Consider the following 27347-nt stretch of genomic DNA (forward strand, 5'->3'; position numbering starts at 1 on the left):
GTTTCTCTTCAGTTAATGACAAGATGGATAATTAATCCCAGTTAGAGTCGGAGCAACGAGATGAATCACCACACATTGATTAAAACAAGCTGGACTGAACCGGACTCCAGTAAGGCTTCATTTAATCCACATCTCAGAAAAGTTTGAGGCAGAAAGTGGACCTGAACCGACCCTGACTTTATAGGAAATCACGGATCAGATCGGATGTTGTTCATCGGTCTTTATGGGTAAATAAGCAGAACCTTGAACCAGGTCCAGAATCAGACCTAACCCTGTTTATCACACACACTTTAACTGCTCTAACAGCATTAACAGAAGGAAAGGACAGACCACGAGTCGTTCATCCTCTGAAGAACCCGAATGCCGAAAAAAGACTGTTGAGACATTTTCTGCTCAGATCCAGACTCAGCTGGTTCTGTTAGACAGTTCAGACGTTTCCTTCTCCACAGAAAAGTTCCTCTCGTGTTTCTGTCTTTATCTGATCAGGAGTTCTGCTCAGTAATGATGAAAAATCAGCTCAGAATATCTGACTGTCCACGTCTCTGTCTTTATGGGCTGATCCAGTTGGGTCCAGCTGAGTTGTGCTTTTCATTTCTTATTTTTTCTCCTCTCATCTAATTCTGGGTCCTGGCCCTCCTGCTGTTTGATCCTCTGCTCGTCTCCTAATGTGTCTCACCTGTGTCCAATCGTCCTCTGTAGTATTTAATGTGTGCTGGCTCAGATGGTCTCTTCCTCCATGTTCTCGGACAGTTTCAGTGCTTTTGTACCAAACTTTTTCTAAGTGAACTGTCACTGTCAAAGATGGAACACACAGAGGGGGCCGATCAGATCCGTTTAAGGAGGAAACAGGAAGAACCATCAGGAGGAATAAGAGCTTCCTGAATGTTCTGAGGAACGCCTGGTGGGTAAAGCTGTCACTGAGCTGCCCGGGGGTTTGAAGTTCGATGCCTAAAACGCTCTGGCAGATGAAAAGAGGCGAATGTTCAACTCTAGTTGGCTTCTTACAGCTCTGGAGACTCACACTGCTCTGAGAGGGGGTGTGGTGAAGTGTGTGTCTGTGTGTGTGTGTGGCAGTATGACTCAGCGCAGAGACAATTGTGGGAACTGCAGGAGTTTGGAGACACTGGAAGAGAAAGACCTGACGTCAACTCCCTGAGGTCGAGCAAGGAGGGAGGGAGAGAGAGAGAGAGACTGAATGAAGCAGTGATTCATCCTGTCACGTTTTCTTGTCGTTCCTTCGCTCCTTCTTGCTCTGACAGAGTTCGGCTGTAATCGATAATCAATACTGGACAGATTTTGTCCTTTGATGATCATCAGATCAATGACACTCTGAGCTCTGGAGTCACCATGAATTCCCTCCCCAGCATGTGTGTGTATGTTGTGACGGTGTTGTGTTGTTGCAGTGTAATGACAACCACATGCTGCTGTGTCGACCTGAGTGTTTGTGTGTTTCCACTCTGACTCAGTGTTGGTGGCATCGCTGAGCGGCTCCTTGCTGCTCTCACGTCTCCAACAATCATCTCAGTCCGGTTTGGGTGGTCTGTTGTTTTTAACACAACTTGCAAACGCACAACTGTGCATTCAGGCCGGCTGGCTGCTGGACCGGGAGCTGACATCGGCCGGAGGAGTTCTGCCCGGGAGCCCTTTCTCTGCCGGGTCATGGTGTTGCTCTGTAGGGATCCTAAACCTGGAAGGAAGCCATTTGGGCGAGCACGCTGCCGACCGCAAAGCCACGGTATGCTCAGAACACCGACCTCCTCCGAGCTGCAGCGTAACTGGGTTTGACACCGGCTGCATTCGGAACGCTTTGGCGGAACGAACTGGGGTTTTGCGAATTACTTGTGGCTAAAAAAAGGGAAGCGAAACAGTTGCGGCAAAGTCAGGATCAAAGTCAGAATGTGGAAATTAGCAAGAAGCTAAACACAAGGTCAGGCCGCTGTCAGGGTGGTCCGTTAGAGAGGGAGGCAATGAAGCCACAAAGGTCAGCGGGTCAATCTATTCGAGCTGTCTGTCATCAGCAGCAGAACTCTAATCACTCCAAAGGCCACAAACACTTGACTGACTGTTGGTTCTCCTGAAGATCAGCTGAAGGTTCACTGGTGACTCTGTCTGCAGGTCTGTCTGTCTCTGGGATGGACTGGAGACCTGTCCACAGTGAGCTGGCATTGGCTCCAGAACCCCCTGTGACCCGGGAACTGATCAGAGGAGAAGATGCAGGAAAAGGTCCTTCCTGGAGATCTGGGGAACTCAACCAGCTGCATCAGATCAAGAAACAGTTTGAGCTGAAATTCAACCCAAAGAGAACCAGAGCCGGAGGTCTGTTTCCACGAGGAGCCCAAGAACTTCACAGTTGCAGCAATCTGTGACCCCAAAGAGAAGCTGCAGACGGATGTTTCATAGAGTCTGGACCCAGATGAAGCTTCAGACGGACCATCTGACCTCCTTAAAACCAGCATTGAAAAAGAGACGATGTTCCTGGAAGATATGACGACAGACCTCAGCAGCAGATTCCAAAAAGACATGGACCGTGCAAACAGCTGCAGCTGGAAAACTCCAGGAGAGAGAGGAACGCCAGAAAGAGCGCGACCAGGATGATAAAGGACCTTCACCAGGCTGAAGATCTGGTTTGTTGGTGAAGCTAAGGGAAGACAAATCTCACTCCAAAGAATCCACAGCTCAACTTCAACAACGGACGCCTGCAGGACTCCAGCGTTCGCTCTCCATCAAAGTCCAGGAGCTGGAAGGAAAGGTGGAGCTCCGAAGAGAAACCAGCCCAAAGTTCAGACGACAGCAAAAAGAAGAAGAAGTCTGGAAGAAGAAACAATGACTTCAGACTTCCTGCTCACATCCCGTCGTTCTGTCTGACTGCACGACAAATTAGCGATCCTCAGACACACAAAGCTCCAGTCTGAGCCTCAACTGTCACTTCCTGAATTTATCATTTCACACTCATGAAAACCTTTGAAGGTTCTCTGCTCTTCAGTAATGATGCACCTTGTCCAGGATCACTGAGCTGGACTTTTCTGTTTTAGTGTCGACACATCCACTGCAGTCATTCATGTGTCGTTTTTCTGTCTCTCCTCTGAATCTCCTCCAGCTTTTCCAGAGGAATTTAATTCGATGGGTTTCAATGACTCTTTCTTTCCCTTAATGTGGTGAGGGAAGGTAATTTGTGGGATGGTAAAAGTAAACCATAAAGAAAAGCCACTGGCAGCTTCAGGCCTTAAACCAAATGTAAAAAAGTAAAATGGTCAAATCCCGTTTTAATTGTTGTGTGTTCAGAGAGCAGAATAAAAATAGAGGCAGTTAGTCTGAGCGCTGAGAGTTAACCCGAGGAGGCTCACACAAACCAATAAAAGAGGAATCCAAACCGAGCCGAGAAAAAAGAGAACAAAAACAACAACCAAGAAATCCAACCACAACAAGGACGAGCATGTTTGTGTCCCCCCCCCAAATTTATAGGCTGGAGCTCCTTCTCATGGGGGGTTTGGATGTGATGGGTGTGCTGTTGTAGTGTTGAGCCTCTCTGGATGAATGTTGGACCGCATCACACAATGACCAGAGAGATTAGCATTAGCTGACAGTTAGCTTCAGGATGATCGATAACTGTAATCACTTGTTTAATGAACAAAAGTGATTCAGTTCAGCAAAAACAAAACAGCCAACAGGATCCAGAGCGGCTGAGGAGCGTTGATAAGTTATTGATTTTTCAGAAAAAATCAACAAAGTTAAAACACATTTTAGCCACTTTAGCAACAATTAGCTGTGACGCTTTCTGGAAAAGAGAACATGGATTTTAGCTGCCGTTGGTTTTCTTGTGTTTCTTCATGTGGTGAGAGAACAAAAACAACATTTTTATTTTTGTTTCATTTTATTACAAAAATAATTCCACGTGTTTGGATTTGTTCATGTGTGGACGTCTGGAGTTCATGCTAAAGTCTGGTGAACATTTCAAGGGACAAAATATTTATTATCAGTTATCAAATCTGCTTACTGCAGGATTTATTTCATGTTTGTATTTCTTTTTCCATAAAATGTTTGTCTGAAAATCAATCAGCTGAATGAAATCCCCATCCTGATATCATGTCTTTCTGAATGAAAGGCAAAACATTTTGACTCAGTAAGATTCCTCAGTGGGAGGAGAGGGGGAAATCTGTGAGGTATCAGTCTGGATCCTCTGATGGATGACTCCACACCGTGGGATATAGATTTGTTTTTGTTAGAATCAGCTCTTTAAGTGTCTGAAGTGCGAAAACTGGTGATTGTTTTATTGGTTTATTGATTGATGTATTTAAGAAATGAGAAAAACAACATCAAAATCAGCAGCACTTCTCTTTTCTCCTGCGGTGATGAAATAAATAACATGGATCACTGATCAGTCCTCTTCCTGGTCAGCAGCTTTCTGTTTGAGCACCACCTCAGAACGAACGGCTCTCTTCACAGCTCTCTGCATCAGCCAGTTGACCACGTGGATGGAGAGGAAGGCGCCGCCTGCCGCCCACAGCCAGTTCCTCCGGAGCCAGCTCTGAGGCTTCATGCTGCCGCTCTGCCAGGAATAAGACGTTATTTCTCCAGTTCAACACGTTTAAATATGAGAATAGAATCAATCAAATGTGAATTCATATTTTATTCTCATCTTTTCTCCAACAAAACTGAAGGTGGAGGAGCTGCAGGAGACAAAAGCAACGTCCCTGATTGTTTCACAGCTGCTGATAAATTACAATCAATTACTGTTCAGTCAACTGGAAAGTGAAATCAGCTTAACATTTTCTAAAAGTTATTGAGGTGACATGTCAGAAAATATTAGTATCTTAGTATCTTCTGTTCTTTTATAGTTGGGTACTTTAGTTATGCTGTGTCTGAAGTAGCTTATGATCCTTCACTATTTATTTTATGTTTACGTGCTTTGTGTTTTAGAACTCTGAGGTGTGTACATATTCCAGCTGGAATGAACCCAAATCCCATCTGATTCCAGTGTTACGGCGGCACCTTGTGGCCGTTGGGGGAGTTGAAGTGGTTCTGGAGTGAGAGTCAGGGTTGGTACCTGAGTTTGGTTCACTTGGTCTTGGCAGCAGCAGGAGGATCTACAGAAGCAGCTTTAGCGTTGAGGACGTAGGTGACGATGCCGGGCTCAGGAACGGACTCCTCTCTGGCTTTCTGCAGCAGCGAGCTGGAGCGCAGGTTGTACCAGCCCAAGTGGATCAGCACCAGGCTGGGACACATCACAATCAGGACTTTGTTTTTCTGCCAGAACTGCCGGAGGCCCATGACTGAAACAGAGACAGACTGTTCAGATTATTCTGCACAACTCACAACACGCACAATCAGATTCAGAACCACACAACAGGAGCAGGTTCACAGTCTCATTCCTTCCTGAAACAACCAAAATGATTTTATTGTGACCACATAATAAATATAGAAGTGGTGTTCGATCTGAACCCGGTCAGATTCACAAATACATTTTTATCTTTGTACAAACTCGAATCACAAAATGTTTCACAGTCAGAGAGAAGAAAACCAACATCTGTGCTGCAAATCAACACAAAAACTAATCATCATAACCATCATTCATCTTAAATGTGATTAACATGTAAAAATAAATTATAATAATATCACATCATGATATGTTGAAGATCTGGGTTCAAGTTTGTTTTGGTTTTTAAAGAAAAACTGAAAAAATATAAATTACTAAAAACCAGTTGCACCAAAAATGAGATGATTATTTTTTTCGCCATCTTCAGGATCGATCTCATCCATCAATCAGCTGATGACGACAGCATTCTTTGTTATTTATGTCAGGCTCGATTATTATTGATTGATTTTTGATTATCGGTCTGTTATCTAACATGCTAACGGAGCTAGCTAATGCTGTTAGCTTAGCCGGCTGTTCGCCGATAAAACTTCATCTTCGCTCATATCGAAAGAAACAAACAAACAAGCAAATAAACACACAAACACACACACACAAACAGACACAAACAAACACACAAACACACAGCCTCTCCGGTGAAGGAGCCGCTCACCTTCAGCATCCAGCTGCCTCCTCAGCGGCCACCTCCATGTCCGGTCCGGGTCCTGGTCCCGGTCTGAGAAGTCCGGAGCTCCGCCTGATCCGGACCAGCGGCGGCACGAAAACACCGCGAAAAAATATTTTGGAAATGTCCCAAAACACCGTTTAACATCTGTTATTGATTCAATAAAGCAGCGAAACACCCCGAAACGGATCCGTGATTTAGACGTTTTTTAGTCAGGCGCTGACGAAAGGCACGTGACGTCACATTGAGCTGTCTGAGCCCGAAGTTTAGTCTTCCAGGCTGAAAGTCAAACTTTTAAGATCAACGGCATAATGATGTTATTATTATTATTATTATTATTATTATTATTATTATTATTATTATTATTATTATCATCTCCAACAGCTTCTTCCCACAAACACAACAGCACTATTTACCTCTGCTGCTCTGTTTTAATACACAGTCATAGTTACTGTCATATATTGTTACAGTCTTGTCTTTATTTTATTATATTGTATAATTATATATATTTGCATTTTTAAAATTATATATGTTTAATTCTTTTCCTCGTGCTCATGGTTGGAAATGCCCCTCCCTCCATCCCGCTTATCTCTAAATTCCTTTTAAGTTTAAGGTTTATTGTGTGGTTTAACTGCTGAGTTGTACTGTACACATGGTAATAACATGTTGAATCCAGAGTGATTATTATTATTATCATCATCGAGTCGTCACTCAGCAGGTTGAAACCATAAACCCATCAGGAAAACGCTGCTGAACTGATGACTCACCTGTAATTGTGTGATAGTTAAACATATTAAAATCATTCTTCAGACACCTGAACACGCTCATTTTAATACATACATGAACTAAATGTTTTCATGTACATTGATGATCAGAGATAGAGTCTCATGTCAGCAGGTGGAGTTGTGTTGGGAAACTGTGTTGTGTGTTTATGTGTATTGCTGGGAACGCGTCAGCTGCTGCAGACGTGTGGAGGGAAGGTTGGCGGCTGCCTGATAAGGCGAGCACACGATCATCAAGGCCAAGTCGACACGTAGAAACACCTTCACTAGAAGCTGAAGTTAATGACTGACTGACTTTAAAGTTCATCCATTCATCACCATCCATTTGGTTGGTGGTCCTGATGTTGTGTGTTTCAGCTCACACCTTTTGTTTTCCACCACAGAATAAAAATGTGTTTTCATTAAATTCTTTCACCACGATCTGTTCTTCTCGATGACAAACCCCCTCACAGGAAGTGAAAACCGTCAGTCCGGAGGGGCTGGCAGGGAGGGGTGTGTGTGTGTGTGTGTGTGTGTCAGGGTCAGTGTGGTCTGACCGTCCTGACTCACAGCTCGTCTCAGTCCGGCAGTCCGGCAGTCTGCGTCCTCTGACTGAGGTAAGACAAACTTTTATTTTGAAGCACCATGTCAGAAACAGATCAGTGTGGTTCTGATGGAGGCGGATGGAGGCCGACCACATGTTGTGTTTCAGACAAACAGAGACATTTTTCACTCTCCTGTCTCACACAGAGAGGAGACGTGACCTAACGAGTTGAACATTGAACGCTGAACGCTGATGTCTTTTATTCTGGAAGACGTGGAGACAAAAAATATTCTGTTTGACTTCATCTCCATCAGAATGAACAGTTGTGTCACTTTTATTGGATTTGTGGACACGAGGGTTTGATTAAAGTGTCGTCTTTAGATCCTTTAGGTGTGTCTGACCGGAGTTCAAAATCTCTTCGGATCAACAAACATTATTTCAGTGATTTTTATCACAGAAAAAAAACAAGCACGTGTGGGATTCAGGCGGGTTGATTATTGACGGAGGGACAGGAGACGTGTTGTGGCGGTGTATGTGGAGCACAGTGGGGGACACCACGGGGGGGGGGCACATCTGCCGTCCCGACCATGACCACGAGGCTGAAGGCGCTTTGAAGACGTCAGACGCCGCTCGGGCCTTTGGAGTTCACCTCAAGCAGAATCAAATCACATTGTCTTTGTTGCCTTTTTTTGGTGGCGGGACAATAGAGGCTGCCGTCCACCGTCCACTGTCCACTCCAGCAGCCCACAGCTCTAATTGATGCTTTGTCCGTCCACGTCTCACCTCATTAGAGGCCCTGGAGCTCGCAGGCTGGAACTAATCCAACATGTCATGTGCACTCAGGCTCGTCAGAGTGTGTGTTTGTGTGTGTTTGTGTTGCGGTTGGTTACTGCTCCTGTACATTAACAGTCTCATAATGTTGTTTGACCAACGTGAACGAGGCCTCCTTTAATTTCCTGACAGTCTCTGAACTGCTTCAGCTTCAGTCCCAGACGCTCGTTAAACTGTGAAGTCTAAAGTTTTAAAAGTAGCTGGAGGAGCTGGAGGAGACCACACTCGGAGCACAAAGAGCAGCAAAAACTGGATTGGTCAAATCGATGCAGAAACCTGCTGTCCTCTGTTTAACTCTCTCTCTTTTATCAGAGCGCCCCCTTCTGGCTGTGAGAAACCACACAAGGAGACTGATGATTGGACCCCAACCAGTATCCATGGTAACGTCTGTGTGTGTGTTTCCAGCTCGACTTGTTAATCTCTGCAGGCAACTGTGATGTCACATGTTTCCTCACAATGACCTGCAGAGATGATCCAGTCCTGCTGATCAGAACAGGAACTTTGTTCTCTCTGCTGGATCTGGTCTGGAGGGTTGGGGGGTCAGGGGTCAGCTGGAGGTAATTGTTGTTCATGCAGTGATTCACTTTAATCTCAGCTGGCAACTGTGAGTGATGAACACCTCACAGCTCCGACTGAGGTTCACCTGAACGCAGCACCGTCATCAGCCTGGGGGGGTTCAGATCGTTCATTGACTTATTTCATATCCTGACATGTTTCATTTGTTTTACATTGTCATTACATTTGAAATTATGAGCAACCAACTTCTCATAATGTACCTGGAGACTCAGGCGTCCAAAGTCCAGAGGCCAGATTTCAGTTCAGAGTCCAGTTCAGAGTTCAGTCCAGAGTCCATTCCAAAGTCCAGTCCAGAGTTCAGAGTCCAGCCCAAAGTCCAGTTCAGAGTCCAGTCCAGGATCCAGTCCAGGGTCCAGTCCAGGATCCAGTCCAGAGTTCAGTCCAGAGTCCAGTCCAAAGTCCAGTCCAGAGTCCAGTCCAAAGTCCAGTCCAGGGTCCACTCCAGGGTCCAGTCCGGGGTCCAGGGCTTTCTGGTGTTGATGATACTGCATTAGGAACTGATGGGAGAACAGTGACAGGTCATCAGTTCCTGGTGCAGAACCTTCAGCACTGAAAGAACAAACAAAGGATGCACCTTTCATCACTAACCGGCCAATCAGAGCCATCTGGGAACTTCATGACCACAGGCTCCGACATTCACGCTCCCCTGAGGAAGAACTCAGATGATCTTCATCATCAGGTTAGATTTGAAGTTGAATCAGAGACATTCCTGACGTCATGCTAACAGGCTAAACTGATGCTACGTGACATCGGAGTCCGAATGGCATTCACCAACATTTATTCTGCTTTAGATATGAAAATGTTCTTTTGATGCTCAGCATGTTTTTTGAATTTCAGAATTTGTGAAACAAAAATAATTTGGGGACGATGCGACTTTTCTTTTTGTTCCCGAAAGAATTTTAAATTATTGACAGAGACCTCAGAGAAGAGAAAAAAATAACAGAAGAAAATTCACATTTTATTTTTTATTGTTTTAATGTGACATCTGAAGACAACAAGACTTTAAACCTGCTCCTCAAAGTCAGCGCTGAAGAGCCTCAAAGCTTCAGTCTAGCTACAGATCATCAAGGCTGGAAAGTCTGTAGGAAAATGTCCCTCCTCCTCCCTGATACTGAAGTCTATGGGAAAATGTCCCTCCTCCTCCCTGATGAGTTTCTGGTCTCAGTCTGAAATACAACATGATGTTTACTTAGAGGGAAAGGGGAGGGGTCAGGGGGCGGGGCTACTGTGTGACTGGCAGACTGGACCACCCAATCAGGAGAGAATGCAGAGCAGGTCAGATCCACCTTCTCCAAATCTGGTTTCTTCTGGTTTTCCTGCTTTGACGTAAGTTTGAGGTCTAAACATGAATCCAGAGGAACTCGTGTCTCAACCGATCAGGACGAAGACCTCATCAGTCTTCCTTTGATGTCTTCTTGTCTTCATGGGTCATTTTCGACAGCTCAATATTTGTTCCTCCGTCCAGCTCATTTTTTCTGTGTCTAAACAGGAAAAGAAACAATTCACTTTATTTTCAATACAGAATACAGAAAACAGCGGGCCATCTTCTCTCTGGTGGGAATCGAACACAGCTCTCCTGTGTCACATCCTCCTGACGTGGACTTTGTCACTCTTCTGTACTTCCTGCTCATGTGTGATACTGACCGGACTTCAGTCAACATGTGTTGTGGTTGTGTTATTTTGTGTTCATAAGCAGCAGATGTGTGCGTACCTTCCCTCCTCCACGTCAAGGACGTCTTCGGGCAGATGGACGTTGAGCGTCTCTGGCAGCAGGAAGACCAAGCAGCCGCTGACCATCCCAGTCCCGGCGAAGATCAGCGGCGGCAGAAGGAGCCATACGTCCTCCAGCAGCATGATCATCGGCGCCAGGGAGCTCCCGATCCGGCAGAGACAGGAAGTGAAGCCCATTCCGCACTGCCTGTCCGACAAACAACAAACTCAGCGCCTGCTCTCCTCCAGCTCGACACGTCAGCCAGACCTCCTCCAGAAATCCATCAGCATCCACCAAGCCCTCTCATTGGACACTGAAGTTGGAGCGTTACCTGCTGCTGGTCCGTAGATTCAGGGTTTGATGTGTTTGTGTGTTTCCTGTTTTATTTTGACACTTCCTGCGATGGTTGGCCCCGCCCTAATGTGTCTCACTGTCTCACTGTCCAGCTTTCTGAACCTTCAGTTCACTTTAAAGACTTCTCTCAGTCTGAGTCTGTGAGCCAGCTGAAACAGGACATTTTTAGCTCTTCATCTTTTCACTCAAACTCACAGAAATGAAATTTCGTTCTCTCTGAGGTCAGCAGTTCAGAAAAAAGTTGGACTGAAGGAAAATTAGATTTGAAGGAAAGATAAAGAGCTGAAAATCTTCTGTTTCTGATCTGAATCTACTTCAGGTGTGAGGGTTTACCTGAGCACGGTTGGGAAGAGCTCTGCTGAGTAGAGGAATGCTGTGGTGAACGCCGCCTCGGAGAAACCCTTCGCCACCACGGAGACGCACGTCCGCAGCACGGAGAAGTCTGAAGGAGAAGAAGAAAAAATTAAAGTTCTGAGCAGACACAGTCTGGATGAACGGACAGGAAGTGATGTCACCTAAAGGTATGGCAGTGTTTAATCCAATCAGGGCTCCGGTGGTGATCAGGAACCAGGCCTGACCGTTCCTGCGGCCAATCCAGTCCAGGACGAAGAAGGTTAAGATTTTGGCGGGAACTTCGATCGCGCTGTAGATGAAGTGCGTGAGGTAGATGCTGACGCCGAAACCCGAGACCTTGAAGCTGATCCCGTAGTACAGGAAGGAAACAGCAAACCTGGAGGCGGAGCAGCACAGTCAGAGCGACCACGACAGATGCACGGCGTTCTGAAACACGTGTGACGGTACCAGAATAATCCGGAGATGAGCGTGATCTTTCTCAGCTGGGGGGTTTTCACCAGATCTACGTAGGAGTGACTCTTCTGAGTCACCTCAGACAGCATCACCTTCCCCAGAACCTGAAACCACCACAAGGTCAAAGGTCAACGGCGCATTTCACTTCCTGTGAGGTCATTGAGTCTCCAGGAAATGACATCACTAATCAACATTTGAAAGGAAGTGTGCTGCCTTAGGTGAAGGGGTGTGTCTATGCTTACAATTACATCAGCTGAGGGGCGTGTGTATATTTGATTGACAGCAGGTGGCCAGGTGCTGTTACACCTCAATAACTTAGCCCATAATTAGCTAATTAGCATTGAGTTAGCAGCATTAGCATCATAATTGTCTTCTTTTTAATGAAGACAGAATGTGTTCACTGTTTTTATTGAAACATCAAACCCAGAGAGAGCTTTTCTTCTGATCTACACTAACCAAAGTGTGTAGCTGGGTTGTGTACCTCCATGTCCAGGTGGGACGTGGCTCCGTCCTTCCGGTTCATCTTTGAACACTCCATCAGGTACTTCCGGGCCTCCTCCACCTTCCCGTTGGCCAGCAGCCATCGGGCCGACTCCGGCAGCCACCTGAACACACACCGGAAAGAGACGCCTTTAAACACACACACACACACACAATGAGGTGTGACGGCGTGTCCTCCTCACCAACAGCAGACGATGGCGGCGATGCAGGGCGCCGTCACAGCCAGCGTCAGGTGTCTCCAGTCCCGGATGTAGAAGGCCAGCAGCGCCAGCAGCATGTTCCCGACACTCCAGGACAGACTGAGCACGGTGCCGCTGAAGGTCCGGTTCTTCACATCCGTCCACTCGATCCCTGAGCGGGAACACAGCAAACAGACTCTGATCAGAACTCAGCTTCATGGTGCAAAACAACAACAATAAACAACGTTCAGTTCATCTGAACACATTTTTCTTCCAGTGGAGCTGAAGGAACGGGTTAGGGTTAGGGTTAGCTTAAAATCTGAACCGCTCTGAACACTGTGATGGCCAGGTGAGTCCTCCGGTGTGGTCTGATGTGGTCTGATGTGTTTTCCTTACCCAGGACGATGCCGATGATGGAGATGCCGCTGAAGGCGGCGCCGCAGAGCGCCCTGGAGACGGCGAACATGACGTAGGAGGTGGAGAAGGCCGAGGTGAAGCCCAGCAGGGTAGAGGAGATCAGCGCCACCAGGAGCATCGGCCTCCGCCCAAACCTGCCACACAGCAGCTGATGGTCACATGACCCAACGACTCAGCTGAAGGCTGTTCAGTTTTTTCTGAAATTGCTGATTTTTAAACTAGAAATCTGCAGAACCTGAAGGCTTCACGCCTGTCATGGCGACAACACACACACTGAACACAGTTATAAATTAGTGAGAAGAGACCTGTTGTGGAAAACAACAAAAGCTTCCTGATGACTTCAGGCGCTGAGAACTCACTTGTCAGAAAGTTGTCCAAAGAGAATCGCTCCAAACGTGACGCCCAGGAAGAAATAAGTGGCCAGAAGCGCATTCAGCTTTTTGTGGTCACACACCAGATCCCACTGCAGAAAATAGAAAGTGCACGGGGATTATTTTGGTCACCGCTGTGAGATTTGGAAAAAAACTATCCGTAATTTGAAAAAGAAATTTACAACAGAAACAACAGAACTTTGTCCTGAAACCACAAACTGCAGGAAAACAGACACATGATTCAGATCATAAATGAATGCAGCTTCTTTACCTCGGTGGCCGTCGTGGATCTGAACTGTGATTGGTTGTAGATCCAGCCCTGTGGACACGGAGCCGTCCCGTTCCCCCCGCTGAGGTCAGAGGCCACCTGGGGGTTGAAAACCATACAGGAGCTGAAGGTGCCGTCGTTTTGGCGGGGGATGGCGAGGGCCAGCACCTCGGGGCCGGGGGCCCCGTCCTCCATGGTCCCCAGGGAGCAGCGGTGAGGAGGGATGGCTGAGATGAAGTTGTGCAGCAGGAAGTGGAGGGGCAGGATGGTCCGGGGGAGGGTCAGGATGGACAGCAGCAGGAACTGGAACCTGGAGAATCCACCGACCTGGTCCAGAATCTCCTCAAACCTCATGGTGGCGAGACGGAGGAGCGACTGAGCTCCGACTCTCAGTCCATCTGCAGCTTCTTACAGGGGGGGTGGGAGGGGCTGAGCGGGGTGTGTGTGTGTCTGTGTGTGTGGTCATATCTCTCTATTGTTGTGGTGGGAAATTTTGAATTTCACACCCTTTTCCCATAAATCCTTTAGATCCACTTCAGAATTTGATGTGTTTTTTATTTTGAAGGGTCCTCAGATCCAGACTCAGCTGATCCTGTCTGGCTCTCACCAGGACCTGTGACCCCCTCTGGTCCTCCACCGCTCCGTCTGTTTTTGTTTCTGTAGCCTCAAACCAGGAGTGCAGCAAACAGTCTTTGAATCAACCATTCAATTCGAGTGGATTCATCAATCCTGAGGTTTAATTTGACCTACCTGGTGCTGCAGCTTTGTTCGGTGCGGGACGATCAGAAAGAGGTGGAGACTCAGGTGTCAGGTGGGGAATCTCTTTATTAACAACGCACGGGACCGTGTGTTGGGCTTCCTCCTGTTTACCAGACTTGTTGCCATCATCAGCAGCGACCGTGTTGTGTTGTACTTCACTCTTTCTGCCGGTTGTTCTGACCTGTTCGGCGCCAGCACAGGTGATGGTGACCTGGCCACTTTATCTGATCAGGAGTTCTGCTCAGAAATGATGAAAAATCAGCTCTAAATATCTGACTGTCCACGTCTCTCTCTGGCTCCAGAGTGAATTGAAGCTTTTTAATTTGTGTTTATTCAGTAAATATTCTGTAAATGAAAATCGGAGCACAATCATCAGCTTTCATCAGTAAATAAACGATGTGCTTTTATTTATGTGAATCTGGACCGTCCAGCTGAGGGAACACAGAAACTGTGAGGTTTGAAACACACAACCAAATAATAATCTACTTTAGATTGAACTTTAAAGGCAGATGATCATCAGAATTTTCTCTTCTGAAAGAAACATGTTCGTCACCTGACTCATGAAACACACAACAGTCAGACACGATAAAAAACACAATGGAACTCAGTTTTAAACAAACCAGGACGCAGGCCAGCTGATCACCTGACGGGTCATGGGACATATCGGTCGGCTTCACTGATTTTCCTGGGGGGTCATCTTATGACATAAACAACAACAACTCAACAACCACCAAATAAACCCACCAACTGATGAATGATACATGAAAAAGACCAGAACAGATGAATGAATAAATGTTGGCATGCTTATTAAATGTTTACATGTTTAATCTATAATAAATATCAGTGAATTGATTATTGACATCTCCCTCTTTGTGTTGTGTTGTGTTGTTGTGCGTCACTGAACATTAACACTGTTTATTATTGGTTCAGCTCTTTGTTGTGTTTGTATCACATGAACTCATCTCACGTTGCTCATTAGTTCCAGACACACAACAATGAACAACACACAACACCACAACAACATAACTTTACTGTAAAGCTACATTCTCTGGATCTGGATCTGGTTCAGGACCTGGTTCAGGACCTGGTTCAGGACCTGGTTCAGGATCTGGTTCAGGACCTGGTTCAGGATCTGGTTCAGGATCTGGATCTGGATCTGGTTCAGCATCTGGTTCAGGACCTGGTTCAGGACCTGGTTCAGGATCTGGATCTGGATCTGGTTCAGGATCTGGATCTGGATCTGGTTCAGCATCTGGTTCAGGATCTGGTTCAGGATCTGGTTCAGGACCTGGTTCAGGACCTGGTTCAGGATCTGGATCTGGTTCAGGATCTGGTTCAGGACCTGGTTCAGGATCTGGATCTGGTTCAGGATCTGGTTCAGGTCTGCTGACAGGGACATCAGGACTTTGCTCCAGATGCAGGTCTTTCTTTTTTTCTTCCACTTTTCTGATTTATTGTAAAACTTTCTCTGCAGATTTAAAAACGAGGACATGAAAGCAGCATGTACTCTGAGGGACACCTTCACCTGCCTGGACTTTATCCCGCCGCCCTCCCGGACACACAAAGGTCATTCCAGCTCCCAGGGAGGGCTGCTGAATCACAAAATACTTAGCTGCAGGACTGGAAGGAGAAAAAAGGAAAACAATGACACAAAATGATGTCATCATCATTCTACACAAACAAACCAACACCAGGTGATGATGATGAGGATGAAGAGCTGAGCAGCCACTGGGTGGAGCCGAAGGCTGCTCAGAAAAACTAACTCTCGTGAAAAATCACAGAAAACTCAAAAACATCATCATAACGAGGAAATCCAGTCTGATGGCAGATTATTTTAGAAAAGGGAGAAAAATTCAAAATCAATGAGATCAATGAATCTGAGCTGTTTTTCAGAGATCAAAGATCTGCAGCAGCTTCACTGACAGGAGGCCTCACTCTGATCTGTAGAAGGGTGCAGGTCATCAGATGCTCGTCCCTCTCCAGCTGTTTCACATCTGTCTTATCCAGCAAGCCGAACCCATCAAAGACAACTGAATATATTCTAAATAAATCCATCCGGTGTGTGTGTTTACGTGATTTACAGAAAATCCCCAAAACACAGAATGTGAAAATAGACAGAAATGAATCTTGGATTTTATTTGTGCTGTTCTGGAAGCATTTTTTCTACATCGCTACTTCAAGGATCTGGACGTGTTTCACATTAAAACATTATCCTGACAATAATGTCAGACCGTGTTGGAGGATTTCTGGCAGAGTGGGACTTCCTGTTTCTTCTGATCTTTGACATCAGCAGTCCTGCAGAAAGAGAGAGAGGGAGGATGAGCGAGCTTCAGTCAGAGCAGGTGCGTCTGTCGCTTCATCATCCGTCAAACCGAAAATCTTCATCCGAGAATCCTCCGACGTTTGAGATGGAAGCAAGAGAAGAGAGAGGAGGAGGAGGAGAATACCACCGGGCAGCCAAGCGGCTCCGGATGGAGGAGGAGGCCGGCGCAGAGGAGCTGGAGGACGGGGAGGAGGAGGAGGACTCTGCCGGTGAGGAGGCGGCGGGGAGCGGAGGCTCCGACAGCCGGAGCCGGAGGATCGGGGGGAAGGTGGGTGACTGTTCCCGGTCCAGCTGATGCGAATTTAACTCAACTTTGGCAAAAAATGAAACAAACAAAACAAACAAAACAAAACAAAAATGAAGATCAGAAGAGAGGTGTGAGGTTCAGAGGTCAGGGAGGAGGCTGAGGGCTCCTGAAGGTTCAGCTGCTCTGAGCAGGCCACAGGGCAGCTGGCCCAGTCCAGACAGACCTGGCCCACGAAGGCCACGTAGGATCCACCTGTTGGGGTCTCTGTGTGTCATATCTGATTTTAAGGGGATCTTCCTGCTCCAGGTCTTTAGGGTTAGGGTCTGCTGAAGAACGTTGACTCTGTTCTTCTCTGATTCCCATCGATGACCAGCCGAGAAAAAAAAAATACAAATATCCAAAGAAACCTGACGAAGCGTTGCTTCAGCATTATCTGGATCTGGACCAAGCTTCCTGTCAGGGCCACAGATCTGAGGTGGAGCTGGTCGCTGTCAGGTTTTTTAAATCTGCAGGTTGTTGCAGGTTTCCATCCTTCATGTCGGTGTGTGTTGTTTTAGAACTCGGCTCTGGCTCTGGTCCTGGACTCTCTGAGACAATATGGCGTCTCGGTGAGTCTCTGGCAGCGACAGGAAGTGCCTGCACTCAGCAGAAACTGAGGCCATCTGTTTACCTTGATGAATGGGTATGTGGTTTTCTCTCTGCGGGGCACCATCGTAAGAGGTCAGGTTCAGGTCTAGATCACAATCTGAGCTCCAGGCACAAACAGGAAGAGGTCCACTCTAAAATAAGAGCATATATTCAGATAGAGGATGACAGAGTGAGGATGAACTGTTTACTGTTAATGACGTCAGGCTGAGACACGTGAACGTCTGAATGATGCAGTGTTGTTCATATATTCATGCTCACGCTCAGGCTCAGGTTCAGGTTCAGGTTCAGGCTCAGATTCAGGTTCAGGTTCAGCTCAGGTTCAGCTCAGGTTCAGGTTCGGCTCAGGCTCAGATTCAGGATCAGGTTCAGGCTCAGGCTCAGGTTCAGGTTCAGGTTCAGGCTCAGATTCAGGTTCAGGTTCAGCTCAGGTTCAGGTTCAGCTCAGGATCAGGTTCAGGCTCAGGCTCAGATTCAGGATCAGGTTCAGCTCAGGTTCAGGTTCAGCTCAGGTTCAGGCTCAGGCTCAGATTCAGGTTCAGGTTCAGCTCAGGTTCAGGTTCAGCTCAGGATCAGGTTCAGGCTCAGGCTCAGATTCAGGATCAGGTTCAGGCTCAGGTTCAGCTCAGGTTCAGGCTCAGGTTCAGCTCAGGATCAGGTTCAGGCTCAGGCTCAGATTCAGGATCAGATTCAGGTTCAGGTTCAGCTCAGGTTCAGCTCAGGTTCAGGCTCAGGTTCAGCTCAGGTTCAGCTCAGGTTCAGGCTCAGGTTCAGCTCAGGATCAGGTTCAGCTCAGGTTCAGGCTCAGGCTCAGGCTCAGATTCAGGTTCAGGCTCAGGTCTTAATAGTTTGTAGATGAACATTCACACTCAGGTTTGATGTTCCAGTTCACAGGAAGGATGAATCATAAAGTTGCTGTATGAGTTGTCGTTACACGTAAATTGATGCGTATGAGATCTGTCAGACTAAACAGCAGAAACCATCAGGAGCGTTCCGAAGATAAGCTGATGTTTGGAGGCGTCTCAGTTTGCTGTGGGATTAAAGAGGCTGAGGAGATTCAGGAGTCTCTTTCTGTGCTGAGGAGCTTTAAGAGGTGTAGATGAGTCTCTAAAGGTTTCCCAAGGTGAGAAAAGTCCGCCATAAACAGATGTTTGCTGACAATCACGGCAGCGAATATTAAATCAGTCTGGCTGCAGCTGCTGGGAGTCCATTAAGACTCCTGTGGACACGCTGAAGGATGGCTGCTGCTGACAGATAATGAAACAGCACGCTGATTATTGAAGTCCTCAGCTCCTCTCTGGTGGAGCTGAGTGCCCTTAAAGATTAAAAATTCAAACAAACAACCCGGCCTGACTCCTGTCCGACGTCAGCCCACATCGAAGCACCTTTGATCCGCTCCAAGCTGGAGATCAGACGGGAATCAGCGGTCGAGACGTGAAACTGACCCCAGAGAACACATCCAGTATTCATGTTTCCATCTGAGAACCATGACAATGCATTCATGTTTTCATCAGACATTCAGACGTCATGTTGACGAATCATCTGTAAACCAGCGTGGATCTGTGAAACCTGTTGACTTATTGTCTGATCCCCAGAGGATGGACCCTTTATTGTTTAGTGTTGGGAGAATGAATACACCATCAGTGCTGGTCGTTCAGCGTTCTGCTGCCTCGTTACCTCATTAAAAGCTCGCTGGCTCATCGACAGGCTCAGCTAATGTTTACAGTGAAGCGAGGAAGGACGAGGAAGAGGAGGAGCAGGAGGAGGAGCCGAGGCTGTAATGATACAGCAGCCTGTCTGGAAGGAAGCAACATGTCGCATTCAGCCCAGCTGTATGTGCAATCACCATGGTAACGGTGTGAGCTGCACCTCCTTTTGCACTCCTGATGATAAACTAGAGGAGGAAGTTCAACTTTGCAAGTCTCTAACCATGAGGTTACCATGGCAACCTGTCACCCTTATCGACAGCAGCATCGTTTCATGGTTGAGTCATGAGTGTGTAACTAACACTCCCTCCTCCTCTTCAAACCAGACCAAGGCTTAGCCCGCCAACCTCCTGTTTGGCGTTGCCTTAGTAACCGAGTGGCGCCTACACGCTGTGCAGGCTGTTCAGGCCGCAGCTGTATGACCGACCCGTCGTTTCAGAGGTTGAGGTTAACAGGTCAGGGCGCCATGAAGCACATCTCTGGATGGAGGTGTGGGCTGCACGCTGCCTGCAGGGCATCAAACAGCCAATCAGAGCGTACTTCCTGCGTGTGCTGTGTGAGATCTGGGTGAACCTGCAGGAACAAAAACAAGGTCAGGCTGTCACAGCTTGCTGAGAAAAACAGGTTGTTGTCGCCTCTCCTCTCACCGTGGAGAGCAACCGCAACTGTCATGACCTTCAGCCACCGCTTCAGTCCTGGCTGTAGAAAACACCATCATCTTTCTCTCTTCAGATCTGCGTCACCCAAACCCCGACCTGACAGAACCATCAGGACCGACGAAGGCTCTGACAGTTCTGTCAGACCGGCTGAACTCCTACGAGCTTCCTGCGCCTCTGCTGTCTGAAGTAAAAGCAGCAGCTGTGAGGTGACTGCTGAGGTTTAAAACAGAAATATCAAAGTTTGGTTAGTGTGTCTGTTTGTCGGCTTGTTTTTGTGTCTCTATGGCGTCCCCACATCAGAGGACAGGAAAACCTTCCTTCTGTCGAATGACCATCAGGCCGTCAAAAGACGTCTACAGGACTGAAAATGTAACTGGGAGCTCACAAACCAAGTGGGTGACATCACAGTGGTGTGATTGAAAACCCCTCCCCCTCCAGACCCGTTTGGGACGTACGGTGGCCTGTAGGTTTAACGGGTTGGTTTATTTTACTACACACATAATTCTGACTCTTCTAACAGCTCGTACAAACATCGACACACTGATCCTTCTGACAGTTCAGAGCTTTGGGAGGCCTCATGACGTCAGAATCTAATTCAGGTTGTCCTGACTGAGAGCCGACTGCACGTACAGGAAACACCAAAATAAATATAAAAATCAGTCCTCCTCAGCTCCACCGTCAGGTTTGGAAAAAAAAACAAGATGGCCGACAAATTACAAACCGGAAATGACATCATTATAAAACGTGATAAACAATTAAACTAATATCTGTTTTTCTTCAGCTGTTTATTGTTTTCATATGTTAATGAGGTGGGCGGTCTTACCTCAGCCTACAGGCTGATTGGTTATCGTTCATGTGACGGTTGATAGATCTGATTTTCACCTTTTTTCCACCGACACCAGGTGATTCCTGTACCTGTCAGCTTCAGGGTTCGTGTCTCCTCTCCCTGCAGGGCTGTGTGGAGGACAGTCACCGGATCCCCCCGTCCCCGGTGGTCCACGTCCGAGGGCTGTGCGATGCCGTGGTGGAGGCCGATCTCGTGGAGGCGCTGGACAAGTTTGGCAACATCTGGTAAGAAACACCGTGTAGAAATAAATTCTCAGTTCAAATCTGGATGTTTTTGATCACAGCAGCAGGATGAAGACTGCAGATCTTCTTGTGTGTAGGTGGCTGCTGAGTTTCAGGTTGTTTGTTATTTTGGTGTTTCCTGTGTGTGCCATCCACTCTCAGTCAGGAAAACCTGAATTAGACTCAGTGACATCATGAGGCCTCCCAGCAGCCCCTGCTGCTGATCTAGTTTCCATCATCTCTCCTCCTAACTGAACTCTCTGCAGGTAACCTGAAATTAAAATGGCTGCAGTTGTAGCCCCGCCCCTGACCCCTCCCCTCCCTCTTAATGGAGCATATTCTACTTCAGACTGAGACCATAAACTCATCAGGGAGGAGGAGGGACTTTTTCCCATAGATTCAACACAGTCTGAGAATGAACATTTCAGGATCTCCAGTCCTGGTCCAGGTTTAAGGATGGTGACAGAGGAGTGTGTGTCTGTGTGTGTTGTTGTGTCTCATCGATCAGCACATGTTCAAACGTCCACACCTGTCTGCCCCGCCCCTCCGTCCGCAGCTACGTGATGATGATGCCCTTTAAGCGTCAGGCTCTGGTGGAGTTCGACAGCGTGGAGAGCGCTGAGCGCTGTGTGTCGTGTGGAACCCGTGAGGCGGTCTACGTGGCTGAGCAGCAGGCCTTCTTCAACTTCTCCACCAGCCAGAGGATCACCAGGCCCACCAACGCCGACGACCCCTCCAGCGGCAACAAAGTCCTGCTGCTGTCCATCCAGAACCCGCTGTACCCCATCACCACGGTGAGTCAGGCCAGACACCAGATCTCATATTTACAGCATCATCCTGAAGGTCACGTACCTTCTTCAAATCTGTAGTTAAACTGATTAAATGTACATAGTCAAAGGTCAAAGGTCAAGATCGTTGTGACCTGCCCCATGAATTCATGTTGTTATTACGACTCAAATGCCCCCCCCCTCCCTCTCTCTCAGGATGTGTTGTACACCGTCTGTAACCCCGTCAGTAACGTCCTGCGCATCGTCATCTTCAAACGCAACGGCATCCAGGCCATGGTGGAATATCCTGACAGTGTGTGTGTGTGTGTGCAGGATTAAAGCTAATTGGTCAGGTTCAGGTTCACTGAGGCAGACACAGAACCCCCACGAGGTGCTCTTGTTTTTCTCCTCTGATTGGCCCGTTGCTCGCTCATCCTTAACGAGCTCGTTAACATTTGAGTCAGTGGAGGACGCTCAGAAGGCCAAGCTGGCCCTGAACGGAGCCGACATCTACGCCGGCTGCTGCACACTCAAGATCGAATACGCTCGGGTAAACACACACACACACACTCACACAGTGCTCTTGACAAACACACACTCAGGTGCACACACACATACACACTCTCTCGCTCATGCCCACGCACACACACCCACCCAGAGGTGCTGTGCTCTGTCGCCCCCTGCAGCCCAACAGACTGAACGTCGTCCGAAACGACAACAGCAGCTGGGATTACAGCAAACCCTTCCTGCTGCAGCGAGGTAGGACCGCACACACACACACACACTTTGACCCCTGTTGACCTCTATTGTCATGGTTACAGCAGTAATAAACGCCACAAATGGGCTTATTCTTGTTTCAAGATGGCGACGGGGGATTTCATGATTGTGGGTGTGGCCTTGTTGAGTTCCGGGCTTCATCCATGTTTGTTTGCAGTCTGCTGCTCGTTGAGATAATAAACATAAATCCAGATTTACTCCAGAAGCTTCTGAGACTGCTCCGTCCTCCTGAACAGAATCTGCCCTCAGCCCAAACCACCACACGAGCTCTGTCTGCCTGCCTGTCAGCTTTCATTTGTCAAAATGTGTTTCTGTTTCAGAGCGGGGGAAGGGAAGGCAGCGTCAGGCCATCCTGGGAGAACATCCGTCCAACGGCTACGGTACTGACCGATCGACCGACTGACCGACCGACGGACCAACTGACCGGCTGACCCTTTGTCCGTCTCCATCCCCCTGTAGGGCCACACTGCCCCCTGCTGCCTCTGCCTGGTAACAGCAGGTATCGGCGGAGCAGTGAGGAGGTTCAGGACGTCATCTCGTACCCGCTGCTCGTCTCAAAGTCCGCCTCTTCCTCCTCCTCCTTCCTGGGCCACACCAGCTCCAGCTCCGTCGCCATGGTGAGCGGTCTCCACCCCAACAAGATGAACTGTAGCCGCATCTTCAACCTCTTTTGTCTCTACGGCAATGTGGAAAAGGTGTGTTGTGATATTTTGTGTGTGTTCATATCAAAGCAAGAAAACCTCCACCGTCTACACAGCATGAAGCTGGTGACTGATTTCCAGCTGCTTCCAATGTGATGGTTTGACTTTGCAGGTGAAGTTTATGAAGAGCGTCCCCGGCACGGCGTTGGTGGAGATGGGTGACGAGTACGCTGTGGACCGAGCCGTGACTCACCTCAACAGCATCAAGGTGTTCGGGAAAAAACTCAACGTCTGGTCAGTGACAGGACTTTTAGAGTCACATTAAGATTTAAGAAGAGAAAACTAAAACACATTGAATTTGAGTTTCCTCCTTCTCCAAAGAAAAGTTCCTCTCTGTTTGGGTCGTTTCTGTCTTCATCTGATCAGGAGTTCTGCTCATTAATGATGAAAAATCAGCTCTTTATTCTGCCAACACAATAAACTCCAGAGACTCTCTGAAACTAAAACTGAAATGAATACCTTTAATTTCCGTTTTAATTTTTATTTAAGTAGAAAAGTACTTGTCAAGTTTACGTGGCTTTGTTTCTGCCCCCCCCTGTCCTTCATCCTCCACCCCTCAGCGTGTCCAAGCAGCAGGCGGTGATTCTCAGTCAGGTGTTTGAGCTGGTCGACGGCAGCAGCAGCTACCAGGACTTCAGTCTGACCAGAAACAACCGATTCAGCAGCGCACACAGCGGCAGGAACATCATCCAGCCGCCCGCCACCGTCCTCCATTTCTACAACGCCCCGCCCACTCTGAGCCAACACCAGCTGCACAAGGTGAGTGTCAGAGAGCTGGGGGTGAGGACTCGCTCTGCAGAAACCCAGAGCGAGGTGGAAAATAAATGTTTTTTTAATTAAAAAAAACAAAAACTTTAAAAACGCCACTGTGGACCTGGAACAAGGCGTCAATAACAAGAATCCGACAAAGACTAGACTGAAAACAAGACTTAAATACACCCTGAACTAAACAAGACACAGGTGAACCACATTAGGGCAGAACAGGAACAGGACGTAACGTGATAACAGAGGGAAGACAAGACTTTCAAATTAAAACAGGACGTGACCAACAAACAAAACTCAATCCCAGACAGTGAGGTCACAGCAGACCAGGTCATCAGACTGTAGCTTCTGATCCAGTCTGCCAAGTGTCGCCTCAGTTTTTTAATGTCTAAAATCAAGTCTACGATTTCCAGTGAAGGCATCAATAAAAGACAATAATAAAAGACGATGATGAAGATGACGGTCTGTTCAGCAGTCTGGTCCTCAGGCTGCGTCTTCTCAGGAGGTCTTCCTGGGGAACACACGTTTCTCAGACTTGGCCACTAAAACAAACTAACTTCCTCAAACCAAATACGTTTCTGAGGTTTGGTTGTAAGTGACCTGATTCAGTGTGCTGATGACTGCAGAGCAGCAACACACCATTCACTCTGTTTCAGTTTACAGAAGAGCTGAACTGCTCACTCTCATCAAACAGGATGCTTTCTGTTAAAACCTTTGACTTTTTTTGTTGATGTTCCTCATGTTTCTGATCTCCAGCTCTGCACTGAACACAACGTTCCTGTCTTCACCAAGTTCAAGGTCTTCGATGCCAAACGTGAGTTGATGCTCAGATCAGGAAGTTTTGAGCTGAGATGTGACTGTTGGGATTCTCTCGCTGACACAGATGTTTTTTTTTATCGTCCCTTCTCTCTTTTTTCCTTCATCGTTCTCTCACCTCCTCCTCCTCCTCCCTGCAGCCAGCTCAAAGACTCTGTCGGGCCTGTTGGAGTTTGACAGTAAAACTGAAGCCGTGGAGGCGTTGACTGTCCTTAACCACCATCAGATCAGAATTCCCAGTAAGTACTCACTGGATCAGATAAATGCTGCTGCTCCAGTCGGGAGCCGGTCAGGTGTTGTGTTGGCAGTTTATCTGAGGCTGTGGTTTCTATCTCTGTATATTATGGACAAGACCTCACTAGCTTCCAGCCTTTGTGCCAAGCTAGGCTAACCATGTCCTGACAAACAGCTGACGGTCACACTCAGTATAGTTAGCATTTAGCATAGCTGGGGGTTCAGCTGTTTGGTGCAGTTTTTAGGTGAAAGAAAAAGGCAGCTTTGTTTGGTGATCCTCTCAGAAAGTAGCTACTGCTCGTTTCCTTTCTAAAATAAGAATTAACCAAATAATTTGAAATGATAATATCCCCTCCTTCCTGGACTGTTTCCCTCTAAATCATATAAAAAATGAACATCATGTTGTGTTGAAGATTGTAAACTAGAGAGTGAGACCATAAAATCATCAGGAAGACGTTTACTGAGGAGGAGGAGGGACATTTTCCCATAGACTTCAATCTAGTCTGACTTCTGAATACAACCAGTAACCAGAGAGGTCCAGGTTTTGAGACAGAATTATGACCAAGGACCAATGAAGCAGTGAAATCTGCGTTTGGACTGAGCTCCTTCAGTGTTTGATCGTCCTTCCTCTCCCCGTCTGACCTGCAGACAGCTCCAACCCGTTCACCCTGAAACTCTGCTTCTCTACCTCCTCCCATCTGTGACCCACAACAAACAAGATGGCCGCCCCATCTGGACGGACTGGAGAGGAGAGAGAGGAACAGCGGATCCCTGATTTTTTGTTTGTTTGAATGGATGACTGTTGTGAATTTTATGTTGTTGCGACAGGAAGTGATGCGGTCGTGACGAAGCATTTTAACAAAAGCAGCACCTTAATGACGGGATGAGCCCAGAGCCTTTGTCCAAATGATGTCGGTGGCCTGAGAGGAAATCGAACACGACAAATCAAAATCAGCGAATTACTTTATCCTCCACTAACTCATATCCTGAAGATATAAATCAATCAAACTGACATATTTGATGTTGTAAAAGAACTCAGGGAGGAATCATTAAAACTTACAAACCAATCAGATGTTAACCAGGAAGAGCCAGACTTATAGTTGAGAGAGCCTGATTGTTCTAATACGTGATTTTATTTGGTTTGAGTATTTATTTTACTTTATAGTTGGTAATGCGTTAGATTACAGACAATAATATACAGTTTAGTGTAATTCTTCCCAAACGGAATGACAGGATGACAACGTGGGAATATCAGAATGTGTTTAGACTCATCCAGGATGGAGTTCTTAAAGGTCTCGTATTTTATGTTAAAGTGCCACATTTGAACTTCTCCAGTGTAGATCCATAAGAAGATATCTGAGGTTTTTAGAACCAAAAACCATCACAGTTTTCCATCTCCTCTCTCAGACCGGACGAACCTTTAAGTTCTCCTTCAAAACGGCACTTTGGGATACATATTCCACCTTTTAGTTTCACATACCTGGAGTATGAGCTCTTCTCCCGTCATCCTCTGATTCCTGACATCATCTTACGCTGACAGTTTGTATCAGCTCTGAGTTGGTGCACAACAACAAAAAGAAAATCACGTTGGGAAGAAACGTGTTTCATTTTGCCGAATGTCGCTGTGGAATCTGTGACTTCTTACGCCTTAAATTCAAAGTTAAGTGGTTTTATTCTGAGTTATTGATCAATTGATTTTAGTTTCTGTTTTTAGAAAAAAAGGGACACATGTTTGGGCTGTTGTGATTGTAGAGAAAGTCTTTACAGCCTGTGTGGATCTTCTGAATGACTGTTTTCAGAGGCAAACCATCATGTCATAGATTTCTGTAAAAAGTATCAGTTGAGACATTAATGAGCATTAAAGCACAATGTCATTGATGGCCAGTGTTGGACTCTGTTGATAGAATATTTCATTGTTTTTGTTGTTTGAACTGTGACTTTTTCAGTAGCAATACTTACAGTGCCGTGTGCTTCTTTAGCTCTGGATTTTACAGCATCCATCCGGCTGTGAGCTGTCTGCTGATAATGTGTCAGCTGGTGGAAGTTAATCAGTACAAATGAAGCTTTAAAACAGTTTACATGTTTGTTCACGTGTGCACAAAAAAAACACAAAACATAACATGAGATTGCTAAATTTATCTTAGCTTAGCATCAGCAGAACATTATCATCAGGTCACCAAGGGACTAGTTCCTCTGCAGTTCCCCGGAGTTCTTCAGTGCTTTTAAATTCAAACTAAACTCTGAAGACCTAAAATAACTGGACTGTTTGTGACGCCTGACTTCAAATGGAAATCATAGTTCCTGTACCAGTGGATGCTGTTGTTAATAAATGTTGTGTCAAACGTTGTTGAACATGGCACATCCTAAACTGCAGGTTCTGACTGTCAACCCTGATTTCCTGTTTGTTAACTCCAGATGAGCTGCAGTGTGTTTGTCCTCCTTGTCTCTGTAGAGGTTAACCTGCCGTGACATCACCTTCACAGCAGAAATAAAGCTCTTCTGAAGCCTCCGGTTTGTTTTTTGAGGTT

The 27347-nt window shown here is 46.8% G+C and overlaps 2 protein-coding genes and 1 long non-coding RNA gene across 7 annotated transcripts; 2 read left to right on the plus strand and 1 right to left on the minus strand.

The window, feature by feature from the left end:
- Nucleotides 1–9709: 9709 nt before the first annotated feature.
- slc22a7a (solute carrier family 22 member 7a) lies at nt 9710–14520 on the minus strand. 2 transcript variants are annotated; one of them, XM_029526304.1, is made up of 11 exons: nt 14106–14520; nt 13359–14012; nt 13076–13179; nt 12696–12850; nt 12303–12471; nt 12101–12224; nt 11614–11723; nt 11328–11542; nt 11146–11254; nt 10459–10665; nt 9710–10228 (listed from the first exon to the last, which is right to left on the minus strand). In XM_029526304.1, exons 2-11 carry the CDS (start codon nt 13707–13709, stop codon nt 10141–10143), a joined length of 1632 nt encoding a protein of 543 aa, XP_029382164.1. In that variant the 5' UTR covers nt 13710–14012; nt 14106–14520; the 3' UTR covers nt 9710–10140. The 2 variants fall into 2 exon arrangements, with proteins under 2 accessions (XP_029382164.1, XP_029382084.1); XM_029526224.1 differs by having other exon boundaries at nt 13359–14019.
- LOC115039142 (uncharacterized) lies at nt 10029–13753 on the plus strand. The gene is made up of 3 exons (XR_003840565.1): nt 10029–10798; nt 11132–12593; nt 12700–13753. It is a non-coding gene; the product is annotated as an uncharacterized LOC115039142 (long non-coding RNA).
- Nucleotides 14521–16417: 1897 nt separating the features above from the next.
- LOC115057828 (heterogeneous nuclear ribonucleoprotein L-like) lies at nt 16418–27328 on the plus strand. 4 transcript variants are annotated; one of them, XM_029525085.1, is made up of 13 exons: nt 16418–16705; nt 20647–20765; nt 21319–21556; nt 21746–21831; nt 21983–22079; nt 22216–22288; nt 22627–22686; nt 22766–23001; nt 23120–23241; nt 23568–23766; nt 24526–24583; nt 24726–24824; nt 25468–27328. In XM_029525085.1, the coding sequence occupies exons 1-13, from the start codon at nt 16433–16435 to the stop codon at nt 25521–25523; spliced, it is 1716 nt and encodes a 571-aa protein (XP_029380945.1). In that variant the 5' UTR covers nt 16418–16432; the 3' UTR covers nt 25524–27328. The 4 variants fall into 4 exon arrangements, with proteins under 4 accessions (XP_029380945.1, XP_029381024.1, XP_029381171.1 ...); XM_029525164.1 differs by having other exon boundaries at nt 16579–16705; nt 20597–20765; XM_029525311.1 differs by lacking the exon at nt 16418–16705 and adding an exon at nt 17248–17366.
- Nucleotides 27329–27347: the final 19 nt, after the last annotated feature.

This window comes from Echeneis naucrates, chromosome 1, assembly GCF_900963305.1.
Source record: "Echeneis naucrates chromosome 1, fEcheNa1.1, whole genome shotgun sequence".
Taxonomy (NCBI): domain Eukaryota; kingdom Metazoa; phylum Chordata; class Actinopteri; order Carangiformes; family Echeneidae; genus Echeneis; species Echeneis naucrates.

Coding starts and splice junctions, on each gene's coding strand:
- slc22a7a (XM_029526304.1), bottom strand. CDS start 13,709: ATGAGGTTTGAGGAGATTCTGGACCAGGTCGGTGGATTCTCCAGGTTC. Junction 12,225..12,302: donor GCCGCCATCGTCTGCTGTTG/GTGAGGAGGACA, acceptor GTGTGTGTTCAG/GTGGCTGCCGGAGTCGGCCC. Junction 11,724..12,100: donor CGTCCCACCTGGACATGGAG/GTACACAACCCA, acceptor TGGTGGTTTCAG/GTTCTGGGGAAGGTGATGCT.
- LOC115057828 (XM_029525085.1), top strand. CDS start 16,433: ATGAGCGAGCTTCAGTCAGAGCAGGTGCGTCTGTCGCTTCATCATCCG. Junction 23,242..23,567: donor GGGAAAAAACTCAACGTCTG/GTCAGTGACAGG, acceptor TCCACCCCTCAG/CGTGTCCAAGCAGCAGGCGG. Junction 24,825..25,467: donor CCATCAGATCAGAATTCCCA/GTAAGTACTCAC, acceptor TCTGACCTGCAG/ACAGCTCCAACCCGTTCACC.